General features: G+C 39.1%; 1 protein-coding gene across 50 annotated transcripts in view; it reads right to left on the reverse strand.

Moving 5' to 3' along the window:
• Positions 1-16960, reverse strand: part of RIMS2 (regulating synaptic membrane exocytosis 2) — a 614335-nt gene that overhangs the window by 25059 nt on the left and 572316 nt on the right. Inside the window, exon 1 of one of the 50 annotated variants that reach the window (XM_025922782.2) lies at positions 7330-7891. The exons of the other annotated variants lie outside the window; for them this stretch is intronic. Coding sequence (XP_025778567.1) covers positions 7330-7471 — 142 coding nt within the window. The 5' untranslated portion in view covers positions 7472-7891. Of the gene's footprint in view, positions 1-7329; positions 7892-16960 lie in introns of those variants that run through there. 50 annotated transcript variants of the gene reach the window in all.

A 16960-nucleotide genomic window follows, 5' to 3' on the forward strand; every position in this document is an offset into this window, starting at 1 on the left:
GCTAAGTACTTACTTGGTGTAAGGCACTGTGGAAGATAAATATATGTAACACTTGATCACATAATTCCTTATACAATTTTACAATTTAGTAGGTGAGCTAAGATAGTAAATAAATAATGACAATCCAAGGCAATATATTCTAAGTGCTATATGAGTGCTATTAAGTACTGGGAGCCGTACCGTCCAATATAACAACATAACTTCGTGTGAATGACGGAAACGTTTGATAATTCTGCACTGTCCAGTAAGGTAGTCACTAGTCATGTGTAGCTACTGAGCGCTCCAAATGTGGCTAATGTGACTCTGGAAATAATTTACAATTTAATTTGGCTTTAATCTATTTCAATTTAAAAAGCCACATGACTAGTGCTTTCTGTATTGGACAGCACAGATCTAGTTCAGAAAAAGGTTAACACGTTTTGATATGGGATCAGGAGAGAATAATAACCATGACAATGCAGTGCACAACCCCTCTCTAAGGTGAGTGTTATTATGCACAGTTCACATAAAAATGAGGAAACTAAAGCTCAAGGAAATCAAGTACCTTGCTTAGTTCACACAACTAGGAAAAGGTGGAGTTAATACTCCAAACCCAGGTCTATGCCCATTCACCTTTTCCTCTGCCTACAGAAGCTTAAACAGATTCTGAAGACTTCATAGACAAGATATGAGTTGAGCTTTGAAAGGCAACTGGATATCATGCAGATACAGTGGTAGAACAAGAACAGAAAGAAAGGCATGAACAAAAACTTGGAGGCAAAGAGCAAGAAGGCTTAGTTTTACTGAATTACTGGATTCCCAAAAGGCCTTAGAAGCAAGGGAAGCTATGCTGTATATAAGAACGGGATTGTTAAAGATTTTGAGTGTCAGGCTAAAGGCACTATTTAGTAGGAGATAGGAATCTACTGAAGCTTTTGGAGGAAGAGCAGTGTCAAGATCAAGGTCATATTTAAGAGAACTGATTCAGGGGCCATGAAGTTGGACTGCAGTGGGGAGACCCAGAAGGTAGAGAGCAGGTTGGGAGACTCTCAGGAGATTTTAACGGGGAGCAAACGTGGTCCTAAACTATCAAGGTGACAATAACAATGGGAAGGAAGAAAGCAGTCCCCTGAAAGAAGTTGCCAACTGGTGAAACACATTTGGTCAACAGGTTATGTTTTGTTTGGCCCAAATAATGTTTATATTTTTTCATTTAGGTGCCAACATTGTAAAAGTTAAAGATTTTAAGTAAGCATCCAGATTTATAGCTTTTCTCTTAGGGAAAAAAGAAAAGTAAGTTTGCCAACCCTGGGCTGATACCCAATTTGGCATCAATGAACTGAACAGAGCATTCACCATTTCTTTTTGGATGGGTAAGCTTTCTCCAGCTTTTCAGAGTCCTTGCTTTTCCCATTTGTATTACATCTGGCCTGCCTCACTGATGTAGGTTACTGCCTGGCCCATGATTCAGACAAGAGTAAGAGAACAGCTGATCACTGAAATAGCTAAAATAAACAGTCTTTTCATTTAGTTTCATCTTAAGAAATGATCCTTCAAAACTTAAACTGGTACTATCATTTCTATGTTAGCTTTTTTCTTCAATTGTTCAAATAATATACATACATAGCATTAGGTAAATTCCCCCCCCCCCCATCAAACACTGTTACAGTAGAGTTAGAGATAGGAACAACTGTATAGAATGATCTTGTCTGATCATTAATAAGGGCCTACTTAAAGAGCAACAGAGTATTTACATTAAACCATAGTCTTTGGCAGCAAATGGGATGTCGCCATTACCACCTTCTAGTGGGTTTCTTTCGTAAGTCATTATACACAAGATGTCTCCCTAGGGAAGCTCATCCCCACTGCTAGTTCTGAATTTAGTGGGCTCACTGCAGGATGAAAGAAAATTGGGGTTAAACTTGACTTTTGTATTAAAGTTTTAAGTTACTCTAAAGATACTGTTTGGACACTTACCAGTAAAAAATTCTGGATCTCAGACAAATAGGTAATATTTAATAAGTACTCTGAATGAAACGGTTCTTTCATTTATTTCTTTAATTGCAAAATCTTTTACTTCACTGTATCTGCCTAGAATGTAAACCTAATATAAAAATGTTGTGCTATCAGGGTGCCTGGGTGGCTCAGTTGGTTGAGCATCCGACTTCGGCTCAGGTCATGATCTCGCAGTTCGTGAGTTCAAGCCCTGTGTCGGGCTCTGTGCTGACAGCTCGGAGCCTGGAGCCTGCTTCGGATTCTGTGACTCCCTCCCTCTGCCCCTTCCCTGCTCATGCTCTGTCTCTCTCTGTCTCTCGAAAATGAATAAATGTTAAAAAAAATTTTTTTTAAATGTTGTGCTACTGTTGAATATGATATGGACTCATTTATGAAATGATGTATTATGTATAATCAATCATAATCTAGAAAAAACAGTATCTCCTAAGAAAAGATACATATTTAGACTAAAACTGACTATCCACGTCCTGCCCCAATATTGGCATTGTCAAGATGTGCAAAAACTATGATCACCAAATTTTAAAAAGTCTAGATCACATATTAAATTTAAAAACAATATAGGGGTCCTGGGTGGCTCAGTCAGTTAAGCGTCAGACTCTAGATTTCTGCTCAGGTCATGATCTCATGGTTCGTGAGTTTGAGCCTGGCGTCGGGCTCTGCGCTGATAGCACGAAGCCTGCGTGGGATTCTCTCTCCCCCTCTCTCTCTGCTCCTCTCTTGCTCTCGGCTGTCTCTCTCTCTCTCTCTCTCTCTCTCTCTCAACATAAATAAGTAAACGTAAAAAAAAAGAATTAAGTGTATCATTTTGCCATATACAAAGATTAGACTAAGAAAGTATTTTTTATACTCTTCCTATTTGTTGCACGGTCTCTTAAAGAATGAGGGTGAATTAAATAGGTATTACTATTAGTCCCTTTAGTTCCTTTTAAATTAATTCCTCACAGCTTCATTATCATATGCAAAAAACCTTTTCTCAGTTTTTCTGGTAAAAACTATTCCTGTTTCTTGGATGGTTTTCCTATAATTTAATTTTCAAGCTAGTGGCATGTAAAAGAAATTAAATGAACTAATTAATTCAGTTACTAGCACTAAGTTGATAGAATCTCTTCTGTATGATTGCCAAAGCCAGATTTTAACTGAAGAAGGCAGGCCATAAAATCAAGCAAATCAAATTCATCACATATTACACGTACATAACTGAACAAGAATCACTAGCCCTGAACCAGAGGTAACATTAAATAGCCTCTGAGAAACCAGATCTACCAAGTGTTAGAAAATGTGCCATGTTCTCCCGTTATAAGACCATAATCATTTGCCCTTGAATCCATGGGTGGCAAGTTGTGGGGAAGCCTGTCCTACTAAGAATGGTAACTTTTCCTTGAAATCATTCCTTCTTTCTTAGAATTACATGTAATGGTTAAAAATTCTACATCCAATAATATTCCACGTGGGGACTCCATGTCAAGGCCAAGTAGTTTACACAGTGAAGTTAATATTTATCTCATAGGGTTCAGTGATAAAATACATAATCATAATTCATAAACTGTTAAGTAACAAGTTAGGGACTATTATTATTAATTTTACTTAAAAAAAAAAAAAAGCTGCTCAGAGGACTGGAGTCTTGGGAATATATCCAGGGACAAGGAAGCAAAAACAAAACAAAAAACCCCAAAACACATAAAAAAGAATTGCGAGCATACAAAAGTGATGCTACAAAGACCAATCAAGAATCTTATTTTGTTTATAGGAATGACCCTTTCATCCTCAAGGAAGTCGGCCCCATTGAAATGTATAATCCGTGGCCAAGTTGTTTAACGTCTCTAAATCTCAGCGTTCACACGTGTAAAATGTTGAAAATAATGACTTCCTTGCGGAATTGTCATGAAATCAAAGGAATGTGGCACGTAAAATGTGTTCTATTATTATTATTGGTAACTGTTATTATCGTACTGTACCTGGTCGTCAACTCCGCAGAACATTACTAGGAAATGTAGTGTAATCATGAAGAAACAACACACAGAGTAGTTAGGATTATAAATTCCAGAGCCAGATTATGGATTTAGACCCTAGCTCTGACACTTCCTAGCTGTGGGCTCTCAGCAAATGGTTTTCACAGGTGCACCCAGCAGGCGAGAGACTGAGAGCTGTCACCGATGCTCAAATCCATGTTCCGCTCTCACTTTCTCAGGATGCCTTTCTCTCTTAAATTAGATTTTCTTATAATCTCTTACTGCACTCTGTATTTCGCCATCCTAACATTGGTCACAGTTACAATTCCATAGTTGTTCCTATTAATTTCTACTTCCATTAGACTGTAAGCTCTACAAGGGTGGGGAACATATACAGTCATTCAGGGACTACCATAGCTAACACATCAAATAACCTCACTAAATATTTTTGAATGAAGGAATGAATACAATGTGGTCTCTCAAAATAAACTTCCTGGTACTTCATGTGCAGAATGGTAATGTCTGGATGTGCACTATAAGAATGAAATGAGAATATCGAACTGGAGTGGAGAGTACATTTGAGAGTAGTTATTTACACTATATCTGATCTGAAAAGACCAAAAAGAAAAAAAAAAGACTAACTTTAAAATCAGACTAAAATCACTTTCATCAGTCAAATTAGTTAGCAGACTACTGATCTCTAGACAAGTTGTTCTCAACTGGTGTGAAAATCATCTGTTGTGATGCATTTACTCTCCTTTATAAATTAGAATGGATCTCATAGTTATGACTATATTCCTGAGTAAGCTTATGAGAGTATGTTATCCATATGAACTTCACGTATCCCTTGTGGGTGTCTCAACAGAAAAAGAAAATGTAGGGAACACTGCTCTAGGGCAGTGATTTTGAACTTTTGCAACTCTGCAGGGTATGTTGAAACACCCTAAAAAAACCTTTCAAGGATGGTAGAAATACTGCAAAATCAAAGAGGAAGGTTAGGATTTCTTTTCTTGGCTGTATCAATGATGGTAGCCCAGTGGAAAGACCTCTCATTTATGGGGAGTGCTTCCTCTCTAGTTACCTGTAGAGAACTATATGCTTAATTTTAAAAACAATGGCTGCCTTTTGAAAGATTTTGTCTTGTCAACTCAATAAGCCGTATTATAGGACAGAGATCTATTTCAATTTCCCATGTGTAGATATAAGATTCCCCTTTGGGACAGTCAATATAACCCAAGATTAAATACATGTACTTTCAGTTCTGAAAATTTTCATGTTTATATAAGCTCTTCTTGTCTTTTCAGGATGGTATTCTGTAAACTCAACAATTCTAGTTATAACTTAGGGAAGAATAATGGTAGTTTATCTGAAGCAAACTCAAGACTGAAGATTTGGTGTAAAAATTAAAAGTTGAGAAATAAGCCTATAATTAAATTATTAGATTTAAATATGTATTTTCAGGTACACCTTGGTTTGAGTTCTAGCTTCACCCCTTGCTAGGTATGTGACTGTTGGCAAGTATATGAAAATAATAGTCTAGTATAGCCCAGAGTTGGGTGCACAGGTTGTATTGTGGACGGCTTGGGTTCAGATGCAACTCTACTGCCTTGGGCAAGTTTCTAAACTTCTCTCTGCCTCAGTTTCCTCTTTGTGAAATAGGGATAATAAAAATACTGCCTCATAAAGCTGTTGTGGGCCTAAAAGAATAAATACAGTTAAGTTGTTTGAACAGTGCCTGGCTCATAATAAATACTGAAAGTTTCAGCTACAATCATGATCATTCATTTATCCAGTGTGAGTTTCTAATTTCTTGACTTGTTTACATTTCCTGAGACTTTAAACATTTACTTGTAGAAAACAAGTGAAATGTAAATGTACAAATAAAAACAGCAGGGGCACCTGGGTGGCTCAGTCGGTTAAGCTTCCGACTTTGGCTCAGGTCATGATCTCAGGGTCTGGTCCTGTCCATGAGTTTGAGCCCCGCCTCGGGCTCTGTGCTGACAGCTCAGAGCCTGGAGCCTGCTTCAGATTCTGTGTCTCCCTCTCTCTCTGCCACTCCCCCATTCACGCTCTGTCTCTCTCTCTCTCAAAAAATGAATAAACGTTAAAAAAATTTTTTTACAAAACAAAAACAGCAAAGGATTAGTATGAAAATTAAAAGTCGTGTTTATATAGGGAAGCACCCTATTAAAACTCTATTGATCTATATAGGAAACTGATATTGCAACAATAAGCTAGAAGAAATCTGGATAGCTCTATCTAGTGAATTCTTTTGAAGACCACTTTCCAGACATTGTTCATCCTCCCAGATTCCACCTCCCTGCCCCTCCACTGGGAAAAATAGGGGGGGAAAATCTATTTCTACCTCTTCTTCCAACAGGTAGTTAGTTTCCTCTAAATCAGGACTCAGTGCAGATATCCCGATAAGAGATCACTGACTGTCACAGAATAAAAGCCAAATAAATTCTATTACCTACAATAATAGAGTTAACATGATTATGATACCTAACCTACTCTGCGTATGCGTGTAAAGTCGAACACGGTTTGCAACTAGCATATCAATAAATTAATAAACAGTATTTCAGATGTTGGGATGCCATTATTCAGCAGTCCATTCGGACTGTGAGTTACAAATTATATATATTTCTGTTAGTTGTTAAATCTTATAGGAAAGTTCTTCATGAAGAAAACCTACGTTGTGTTATTTAAAACCTTAGGAAGGTCTTGAAACCATTTGGTGAAGAGTTTAAACCAATGAGTCCCCTCCCCCATTTTTCTCTTTGGCTTAATTATAATGGCATCCCTTTACACCAGAGATAGACAACCCGTGGTCACATTGACAGTACTGTGGCCTGTAAACAAAGTTCTCAGTGTCCAAGAGTACAAACCCGCCTTTAGTACGGTCAACCTTGGACCTGTCCATTGTATCACCCTTCCCCTCATCCGGATCTTGAGTTTACACAAGCTGAGATCCCGGTTTCAAAGTTGCGCTGCTGCCTCTCCTTTTAATTTTTACAGACTTCTGTTCTCGAGGCCAAATGCTAATACCGAGACTGCCGGAGTAAACAGAAACCAGAGCGGGGTGCACGGCCGCTGCCTTGCCTCCCACCAGACTACATCCTCGCTGAACTCGCAAGCACTTGATCATGAACTTCACTAGGAAAGCCGTTTCTCAGGTCAGCGCCCCTGGAGCTCTCGGAATAACCAACAGACGGAACTTGGCGGCTCGGCCGGCGCGCCCGGGGGTCGCTCGCCCGCGCGCAGTCCCCGAGAGCCGAGCGGGGCAGGGACCCTGCCACCGGGGGCTCTCCCTCCCCTGTGAATCGTCCACCCACCGAGGAGCGAGGGGTGAACGGGCAGAGACGCCAACCACAGACGGCCTCACCTCCTTCCTCCTCCTCCAGGGAGTTCATGCAGGGAAAGTAGCCGGCCAGTGCCTCGAAGGAGGCGGAGAGGCTGCTGCGGCTCTGGGAGCGCTGCATGGAGCGCCCCGCGGCGCCGGCGCCCCCCAAGCCCTGCCGGCCCATCTTGGACGAAGACCCGCTCTTCCCGCGGTACAAGATACGAGGCGTCTTGGCGGCTGGGGCGCGGCGACCGCAGCGCTTCGGGGGCCGGGACGGTGCGGCGGGACCCTGGGGGTCTGGCCCCGGCCTCCCCGACCCGGTCCGGACCAGACGCGGCTTTCCCGGCTGCCGAGCCCTCCACTTTGCTGGGGGCCGGCCGGGAGCGGGGGATCGAGGCGGTGGCGGGCGGAGACGGGGCTGCTCGGGGCGAAAGTCCGAGGTCTCGCCGGGAGGGAGCTGAGGATCCCGGAGGCTGTGGCTGCCTGAGTCTCGCCGCCCTCCCCTCGCCGGGAGATGCTGCTGATGCTGTGGTCCCCGCCAATCAGCAGCCGCAGGGGGGAGGCGGCGGCGGCGGCGGGCTGCTGGCTCCGGAGCGCGCGCCTCTGCTTCTGGGCAACTCCGAGACCCAGAGCGGCCCCTGCTACCCGCTCCTCTTCCCCCCGCGTGCTTAAGGCCAGACGGTGGTGTTAATTACGTGCTCTGCGTTAGGCATCGCAGATGGCTAATACATCAGGCAAATTAGTGGTACTTCCCCTTTCCTGTTTCGCTTACAATTTGTTAGCGCTCCTCAAGCATGGCCAGGAAATAGTGACATTTTCTCCAAATCGTAACACAAGGCCCCCCAATTTACAACAGATTCCACGAAAGCCTAGAATTAAAACTTTCTTTCGTCTTCTGTCTTAAAAAAAAAAAAAAAAAGTCAACAGAGGAAAAAAGGTTAAAAAAAATTCAAGAGCCTGAAAAAGCACGGACACTAACAAAGTACTCTGACGCTTGTAAACTTTGCTTTAATTTCCAGAATGTTTAATGCTTTCTTTCCCTAAATAATCTACCTATTGTTGCTGAGAAGGACAATAAACACTGCAAGGCTTTAACATCTAAAAAAAGACATCCCCTTAACATGAAGTTGGAAGTCAGACAAAACGTACTAGAAACAAAAGTTTGTAAGTGAAATTAACATGTCACATTCTGTAAACTGCAAATCTCTAGCCCAGGATATAAAGCAACCACAATTCTACTTTAATAGGAGTCAGAAGACTGCCCCACTTTTTGTGGGGCCACTCAACCCCTCAAGCCACTCAACCTCTCAGTTTCTTTATGGAGGGTGGGGGGTGGGAAGGTAGGGTACAAAGATTCCAGTCGTAACCATGTCTTGCCCTCATTCTTGGGTATGTGTAAAAGGGACTTCAAAGTGTTTTGTAAAATGCAAATATTACAATCTACAATCTTTCTTTCATACAATAAATATTTCCTAAGTAGTGTATATGTGCAAGTGATTCGCTTGATGTACTAGGAGATTCAAACACTCATGCAATTAATATAATTGTGCTCCTAGAATATGGCAGGTACCTTTGTAAACACTTAGGGCACAGTAAGGATCCGAGCAGATAAAAAATCCCTGCTCTCATGGAGCTTACATTCTAGTAGGGGGAGACAGACACAATAAATCAGTAAATTATATAGTTTTAAGAGGGGGATAAATGCAAAAGGGAAAAATTAAGAGGGATAGGATAGTCTGCAATTTAAAAAAGGGCTGTCGGGGTACCTGGGTGGCTAGGTCGGTTGAGGTACCTACTCTTGATTTCTGCCCAGGGTGGAGGGATCGAGCCCCACGTTGGGCTCTGCCCTGAGTGTGGAGTGTGCTTAAGATTTTCGCTCTCTCTCCCTCTGAACCTCTCCCTTGCACTCTCTCAGGGCCTTCTATGTATGTTAATGACTCTGGCCATTGGACACCGCAATTTAGAAGGTATAAAAAAGGTAGGGGGTGCCTGGGTGGCTCAGTCTTTTAAATTACAACTCTCGATTTACACCCAGGTCATGATCTCCAGGTTAGTGAGATTGAGTGCAGAGTCTGCTTGAGATTCTCTCTCTCTCCTCTCTCTCTGCCCCTCCCCCTGCTCACTCTCTCAAAATAAATAAGCATTAAAAAAATGCATTCAAGTAATAATCCTTGCAAATCTTTCTAAAAACTAGGAAACTTTCAGTACAAATTAGAATGCCATGACATTAAGAACTTTTGGTAGTTTATACTTAGGATTATCCCAGGTTCTTGCTTCTGTTTTTCTGACAGATTTTTGTCCTTTCTTATTAGTATTCTTACGACTCCTTCTTAGTTCAATTTCCTGTTCCTTATACACTTTCATAAAATATTAGCATTTCAATAGAACATTGAAAAACCAGAAATTCTAAGAGCACTTTTTCATACCATATTGCTTTTTCCTCAGAGAATAGAAACGTTTTTATTAAATGAAATTTTTGTTAGACGAATGAAAAGAATCACAGAGTTTTGCAAGCTGAAAAAAACTATTGAAAGTCATCTAATTTTTTTTTTTAAACTGTGGGTCACAAATTCCTAGTGAGTCCTGAAAATAACTTAAGTTTTGATCACCATCCTAAAAAATAAAATGAAATAAAACATTAGAGGATAGCCCATGAAGTTACTGCATCGATTGCAGTCTTGTTTCAGGAATATGTATGCATGTATGTGTGTGTGTGTGCATGTGGGCACATGTGTGTGTCAAGTTGTGGTCAAGAGGAAAGTATCAAGGATGAGGGATTGAACAGGGAAATCCTAGGAAAATAAGCCAGCCAGGCGTGGAAACTTTTATTTTGGCATCCAGGGACAAAGTCACTTTGGAAGGGTATATCTTGAGTTTCTAACTAGTAATTGCATGGGGACAAGGAATCCAAAACCTGAAACAGTGGTCATGCCTGAGTTGCTTGGACCCTGCCTTCTCTGTGTTCATGACCTGGCTTTCTGCACCATGAAGAAGTTAGTCTACCATAGTCCAGATGCATCTACTTCCATATGAGCATAATTTCTCTCACGTAGTTTTAGAACAGGGTCGTCCTGGGAAGCTTCTCGATATTTTTTCCTATAGTCAGAATCTTCGAGATAGAGATAAATGACGCAAGAATGGCATAAGGGCAAGTAGGGAGCACTAAAGAGAGAAGAAAATCACCTACTTCAAGGAAGATAGCTTTAAAGAAAATGTAGAATGTTGGCACATGGGCATTAGAGAGACAAAGCACAGTAATGGCTAGAGACTTCTAGTCTTGAATGACCTGAACTTACCAAGAAAATTCACAATTCTACTTCTTTTTGTCCTATGCTCAATTGCTTGCCTATGTATAATAAATAAATGGATACATGCACACACCCCCCCACACACACATATAATATTTCTGGTTTATCTATTTTCAGCCAGTTGGTTATTTCTTATTCCATTATGATATAAGTACTGCCATTCCCAAAGGAATTTAAAAATTTACATACAAAAGAAACTACTGATAAAAGATGAAAAATGTCATTCCTCCATACAAGAATATATATTCAAATGGCTTTGGATGTGGTTCTCAAATGATGGGCCATTAGACAGTTTCATTATATAAAACTAAGTGTAACTCCAGAATCGTTATAATCCAGTATTTGAATTATTTATAACTTTCTTATTCATCCAAAAATAATCAGAGAAAAAGTGAGTCACAAATATACACAATAAATTACCTTCTAAAAGCAAAATGTGAAAAAAAAAATAATAAAAGCAAAATGTGGCCTTGAAAATAGATTCCACTGTTAAATATAAAAATCATCTTTCTGAAGCAAAGATACATAAATATAGCTTGCGTAGACTATTATAGCATTCTATTTGTTGAATATGAAACATATCCCACACTAATTATGCCCCTTCGTTCTTATGTCAACCCTGAGAATGTCATTATTTCTTTATAGATGAGCTAATAAAGATTTAATTAAATCTATTAAATCTATTAAATCACTTGTTTAATTAGCAAGTAGCAGAGTGAGACTCACATTCCGAGGATCCGATTTCAGTTCCAATGCCCTGTGTACTATACCACAGGTGCCTCATACCATGTATACTTACACAAAAATAGACAATGGATAAAGTATGAACTGTACAGTTAATCATTTGATTCAAAATAAGTAAAATCATTATTAAAAATAAATCTTTAAAACCATATTGTTTATTCTAACTGTATACCAATTATAAATCTATATTTGCTTTTTAAAATCAAAACGTAGCCATCAATTCTAACAGGTCTAGAAACTTACATGTCATTTATATCTCCATTTTTGAAAAATTGTCTCTCAAAAAAAAAATCACCCACATTCTAAAGTATGTTAAATTTATTCTGAAATAGAGACTTGGTCACTTAAGTGAATATATAAAAAGGTTATTATGTGAAATAGTTACATAGTGTCTAGACTACAGATTAGTTCAATCAGGAACAGAGTTGTGCCTTTGGCACAACTTGCCCTTTTCTACGCTAGAGATGATGTAGGTGATGCTGAGAGTGTAAATTACAAACAAAGGGAAAGGAAGAAAAGGAAGTAAGTCCCTGTGAGAAGTTGTGGAGAAAACAAGTAGCAAGGTCCAAAGGTAGATATGAAAAAGAAAGAAAGAACCTATTCCTATGGCACTATATAGTGTTTTCCAGCCAGCCCAGAAATGGCTGGTTGCTAGAAGAGACAGGAATTGCTCAGAATAGGTTATAGAGCCATGCTACAGACTGAATTAACCTTTTGATACACATTTGCTTTAAAAACACAAAGATTCATCTCTACCTCAGTCTTCACAATTGATATTAATTCTGCCACTGTGAACCATTCCTCCCTTACAGCAACAATTGTATGCTAACTGGAAATATTTATGGATATATAATATATATATCCATATATATAATATATATCCATAACAATATTACATTCTATATATATATATATATATATATATATATATATATACACACATATACATATTTAATTAGAAGCCAACTCTCAGAATCCTAATATACACATTTTTTTCTGCAACAAAATAACTTTGCATTTAAGTCATGGGAGAAAAAAATCCAGGTAGTCAACATTTTCTACAGACTTCAGATTGCTAAAAGCATTTAATAGTCTTGGGCAATTACCCTTGAGTTGAATGTGAAATCCAAAATATACAATCTTTTCTCCCATCCCCGGCTTAATGTCAACACGGTACAAATAAATTGTAAGCTTTTGTGATTTCAGTTTTCAGAGACAGTTTTGGTGTTTACTCAGCAGATGTACAAAGTGAAAAGCAGACCGTACTCGTTAGCAGCTGGTCAACCCAAAACTTTCACAAAGGTTGATGAAGTTGAAGGATGTTTAAGGTATAAGAAGATAAAAAAGGAAACATTAAATGATCAGCATTTCCATTATTCTGTAATGAGATTTAGGATGATGTTTGCCTTTATCTTATGACAGAAAATGTCCATAGAAGTAAGCAAATTAATTTCTTGAGTAGGCTAAAAAAAAACAGTAATAAGATCTGACCAAGGAATGAAGGAAAAAAAGCCTAAAGATCAAAGTTATGAATCATAAAAGCAGAATAGCTAGACGATAAGGGAAAGAAAAAATATGTGGATTATAATATTACTTATGGCCCTTTATATACAATAACAATGATGATGATGGTAATAGCTAATGTTCTGTTCCTCATAAACATTTCTTCACTTAATGTTCACGAACACTCTCCAATGTAGCTACTCTCATTATTCTCATCTCACAGACAAGAAAAGTGATACACACTAATTCAATAAATATATGTTAAGCACCTACCACGCGCCAGACACGATTCTATTACTGGGGATATAGCAGTGAACACAAGTGGACAATCAGCTCCTCACGCAGCTCACATTCTAGTGGAATAACTTAACACGTATGTCCCACTTACTATATGCCAGGCCTTTTTCTAAATGCTGTACAAACCAGCACATCAACTCATTTAATAAATGCACAACCTTATGTGAGAGATACTATTGTTACTATCTTTATTTTATAAATTAAAAAACTGAAAAAAAAATAAATGAGGAAACTGAGGGACACTGAGGATAAATCTACTGTCCAAGGTTATATAGATTACTAAGAAATGAAACCAGGATCCACATAAGAGTGAAAACACATGGTATCTGTCTTTCTCTGTGCGACTTATTTCACTCAGCACAACATTCTCCGGTTCCATCCACGTTGCTACAAAAGACCATATTTCATTCTTTCTCATTGCCAAGTAGTATTCCATTGTGTATATAAACCACAATTTCTTTATCCATTCATCAGTTGATGGACATTTAGGCTCTTTCCATAATTTAGCGATTGTTGAAAGTGCTGCTCTAAACATTGGGGTACAAGTGCCCCTATGCATCGGCACTCCTGTATCCCTTGGGTAAATTCCTAGCAGTGCCATTGCTGGGTCATAGGGTAGATCTATTTTTAACTTTTTTGAGGAACTTCCACATTGAAACTCAACAGAAGACCATGGGGGAGGGGAAGGAAAAAAAAAAAGTTACAGAGAGGGAAGGAGGCAAACCATATGAGACTCTTAAAAACTGAGAATAAACTGAGGGTTGATGGGGGTGGGAGGGAGGGGAATGTGGGTGATGGAAATTGAGGAGGGCACCTGTTGGGATGAGCGCTGGGTGTTGTATGGAAACCAATTTGACAGTAAGTTTCATATTAAAACAAAACAAAAAAAAAGAAATGAAACCAGAATTTAAGCTCATGAAGATTGATGCATAGTTTATAATTTGTCCAATGTCATAAGTAGCAAATCCAGGATTTGAATCCAGGTCTTCTGACTCTATAATCCATACTACTAACTGCTAAATAATATGGCTTAAGAGAACCTTCTGATATCAGTATCAGACAATGAGGCTGCCAATACGAACTGTTTTTCCATATATAACAAAGAACTTTAGCACAGTTGTTCTATCTCCTTATTATATGACATACTTCTTATGTAAATCTTCACTTAGCTATCACCAGGAATCTAAAACTCTTACTAAATGTCCTCAAGAAATTTTAGTAGTCAGTGTTCAGAGATGACTTCAGACAGAACCACAAGAACTCAGACTCAGAGAAAACAGGAAATATTATTTCATGCGATTTGTAACTTACTGGCATTTGGTCACCCCCGAAAGTGTAATTCCCGAAATAAAATGGAGTCAGTCATAAGCCAAACATTTTGGGGAGATACTACCAAAATTTAGAAAAAGAATGCTCATATACCTTCTATATACCATCTCTGCAAGTCTTAAAAGTCGTGTGAAATGCCATTTTCAAAGAAAAACTAAAATATTCATATAAAAAGAAAACACTTCATTTCATTGATAAAGTTAATTAAGCATGATCAAATAATAAGTTACAGATCTCCCTTAAGGGAGACTAGAAAGAGCGACCTTTACCAAAAGCTGTGTAGGGCCGGGGAAAAGAGAGGTACATGAAATACCGTTATGTTTCAATCATTCAGAGAGTTCCCTTTCTAATGTACGGTGGCCTTCACACGTTCCTTTATTTCCTCATTCATTCAGGTATTTACTGGGCACCGTGTGCAAGACTCTTCCCTAGGATCTTTGGGTAAGAATTAGACAAAACATGCATTTGGCTCTTCAGATGTTCAGAGTCTGGTGGTAGGGGATAGGCAGGATAATACAGACAAGAAAAACAAATAAATGCAATAGAGTGGGATAAGTAGCATATTGACGATTCGTTCTGGTCACTCTGGTGACATAAAATGGGGAGTGACAACTCTACTTACATGGGCCAGAGAAGCCTTCACAGAAGAAGAGATACTTTAGCTGCATTTTGAAGGCTGTTTGGTAGGCAGCAAATGCGGTGGAAGACACGGAAAACAGAAGTCTCTCTACCCTGACCACTACGAAACATGCCTCTTAGGGATCTTTGAAAGTGGGCAAGAATTTAGCGCTCCTCATGAAGGCCTCTCTCTCTTTCTCGTCCTTTAGGGCAGTGGCAGTAGTAAGGATAGTTTCCAAGTTTGAGAAACTCCCTGCTTTGGTATTCTGTTCTGCTATTCCAACCCACGCTCTGGCCTTGTGATAAATTTATACAAAGTCTTTATAGCAATGTTAGAAGAACATTTTCAAACATTTGAGAGGAGAGAGAAGTATTTCTTCTACTGTAACTCTCTTGGAATTCTGGATGAACATTACCTAGCAACATCTCATATCACTATGAGATCAAAATCTTAAGATTTTGGTGAGTATACTGGGGTTCCTGGGCAGCTCAGTCAATTAAGCGGCAGACTCAGCTCAGGTCATGATCTCACGGTTCGTGGGTTCGAGCCCTGCGTCAGGCTCTGTGCTGGCAGCTCAGAGCCTGGAGCCTGCTTCAGATTCTGTGTCTCCCTCTCTCTCTCTGCCCCTCCCCTGCTTGTGCTGGCTCTCTGTCTCTCTCTCTCAAAAATAAGTGAATAAACATTTAAAAAAAGATTTTGTGAGTATAAACATTTGCATAAACATACAGAAAGATCTAAAAAGTTTATAAAAGTTTCGGGTACAAATGCCCAACACTAGGCAATATTTATAAAAAGTGTGTTCACTTAAACTGCCTTATTCATTATTAGTTTACTTATTCACTATCATTTCCTCATTATTTCCCCCTTACCCACACCACAGGGTAAGGAGAATAATATTACCTATGCATGGAAAATGGAGGCATTTCCTAAATCACAAGTAAATCTAGTTCCTACCTGTTCGTCTTTGGTCTTTTTCTTTACTGGCTAAGCTTCCTATATTCTTTCAACACACGTGGAAGTAAAGACTCCCTCTGATTAGCAATTTATTTAACTGAGCCATATATTGGTTGAATATAAATGGTTATACAGTTTTGTACTGCTTGATCCGCTGCTGACATAAAAATGGAGAATCTAACAGTTTTCATAGAGATTTTGACTTAACCATCCAGTTGACTGATTAATTGCAGGCACGTTAATTATTTTTCATCATCTATGAAGGCAAGATTTGCAACAAAGTCATTTAGAGTTGTCAAAAACCAAGGGCAGTAGGGAAGAATGAGGATTCTGTCAAGGCATTAAAAATTGCAAGATCGCTAATAGCAAATTGGAAAAACAAAACAAAACAAAACAATTGCCTATGGAAAACATTCCTGTTATACAGATCCAGGTCAAACATCACCTAGATTGGGCATAAGTGAACTCTTGCCTGAAGGTAGTTCTATTCGTAGCTTGGTACATTTGGTAAACAGTTCAGACTGTGTGCCAAGTGGCGAATTCAGAAATCAAACTAAGCAACTCAGCATCAGCTGACTTCCACTTCTGGGACTCCATGTTAAAGATGTCTGGAAGCAATAGTTTGTTGTGTTGATTTGAAACTTCGTGATAGTCCATAACAATACAGATTAAACATGTTTCCCTCCTAAAATTCAATTCAAGCTGATTCCACCTACCAGACTTTATGAATACTCCCACAATAAGGTGAGAAACTTAGGTTTAACAAGATAGGGGACTATTCCTGGGGGAAAGTAGTCTCAGTAAGAGGTAACTTTGTAGGGTCATACAGAAACTCTCTGATAAATACAAGAAATTACAGAGAGGCAAATCAATAGGCATTCTAGTTAAGGGAATGTTCTGTAATCCTTCTCCTAGACCA

The sequence above is a fragment of the Puma concolor genome, chromosome F2 (assembly GCF_028749965.1).
Source record: "Puma concolor isolate L17-30 chromosome F2, mPumCon1.1.hap2, whole genome shotgun sequence".
Taxonomy (NCBI): domain Eukaryota; kingdom Metazoa; phylum Chordata; class Mammalia; order Carnivora; family Felidae; genus Puma; species Puma concolor.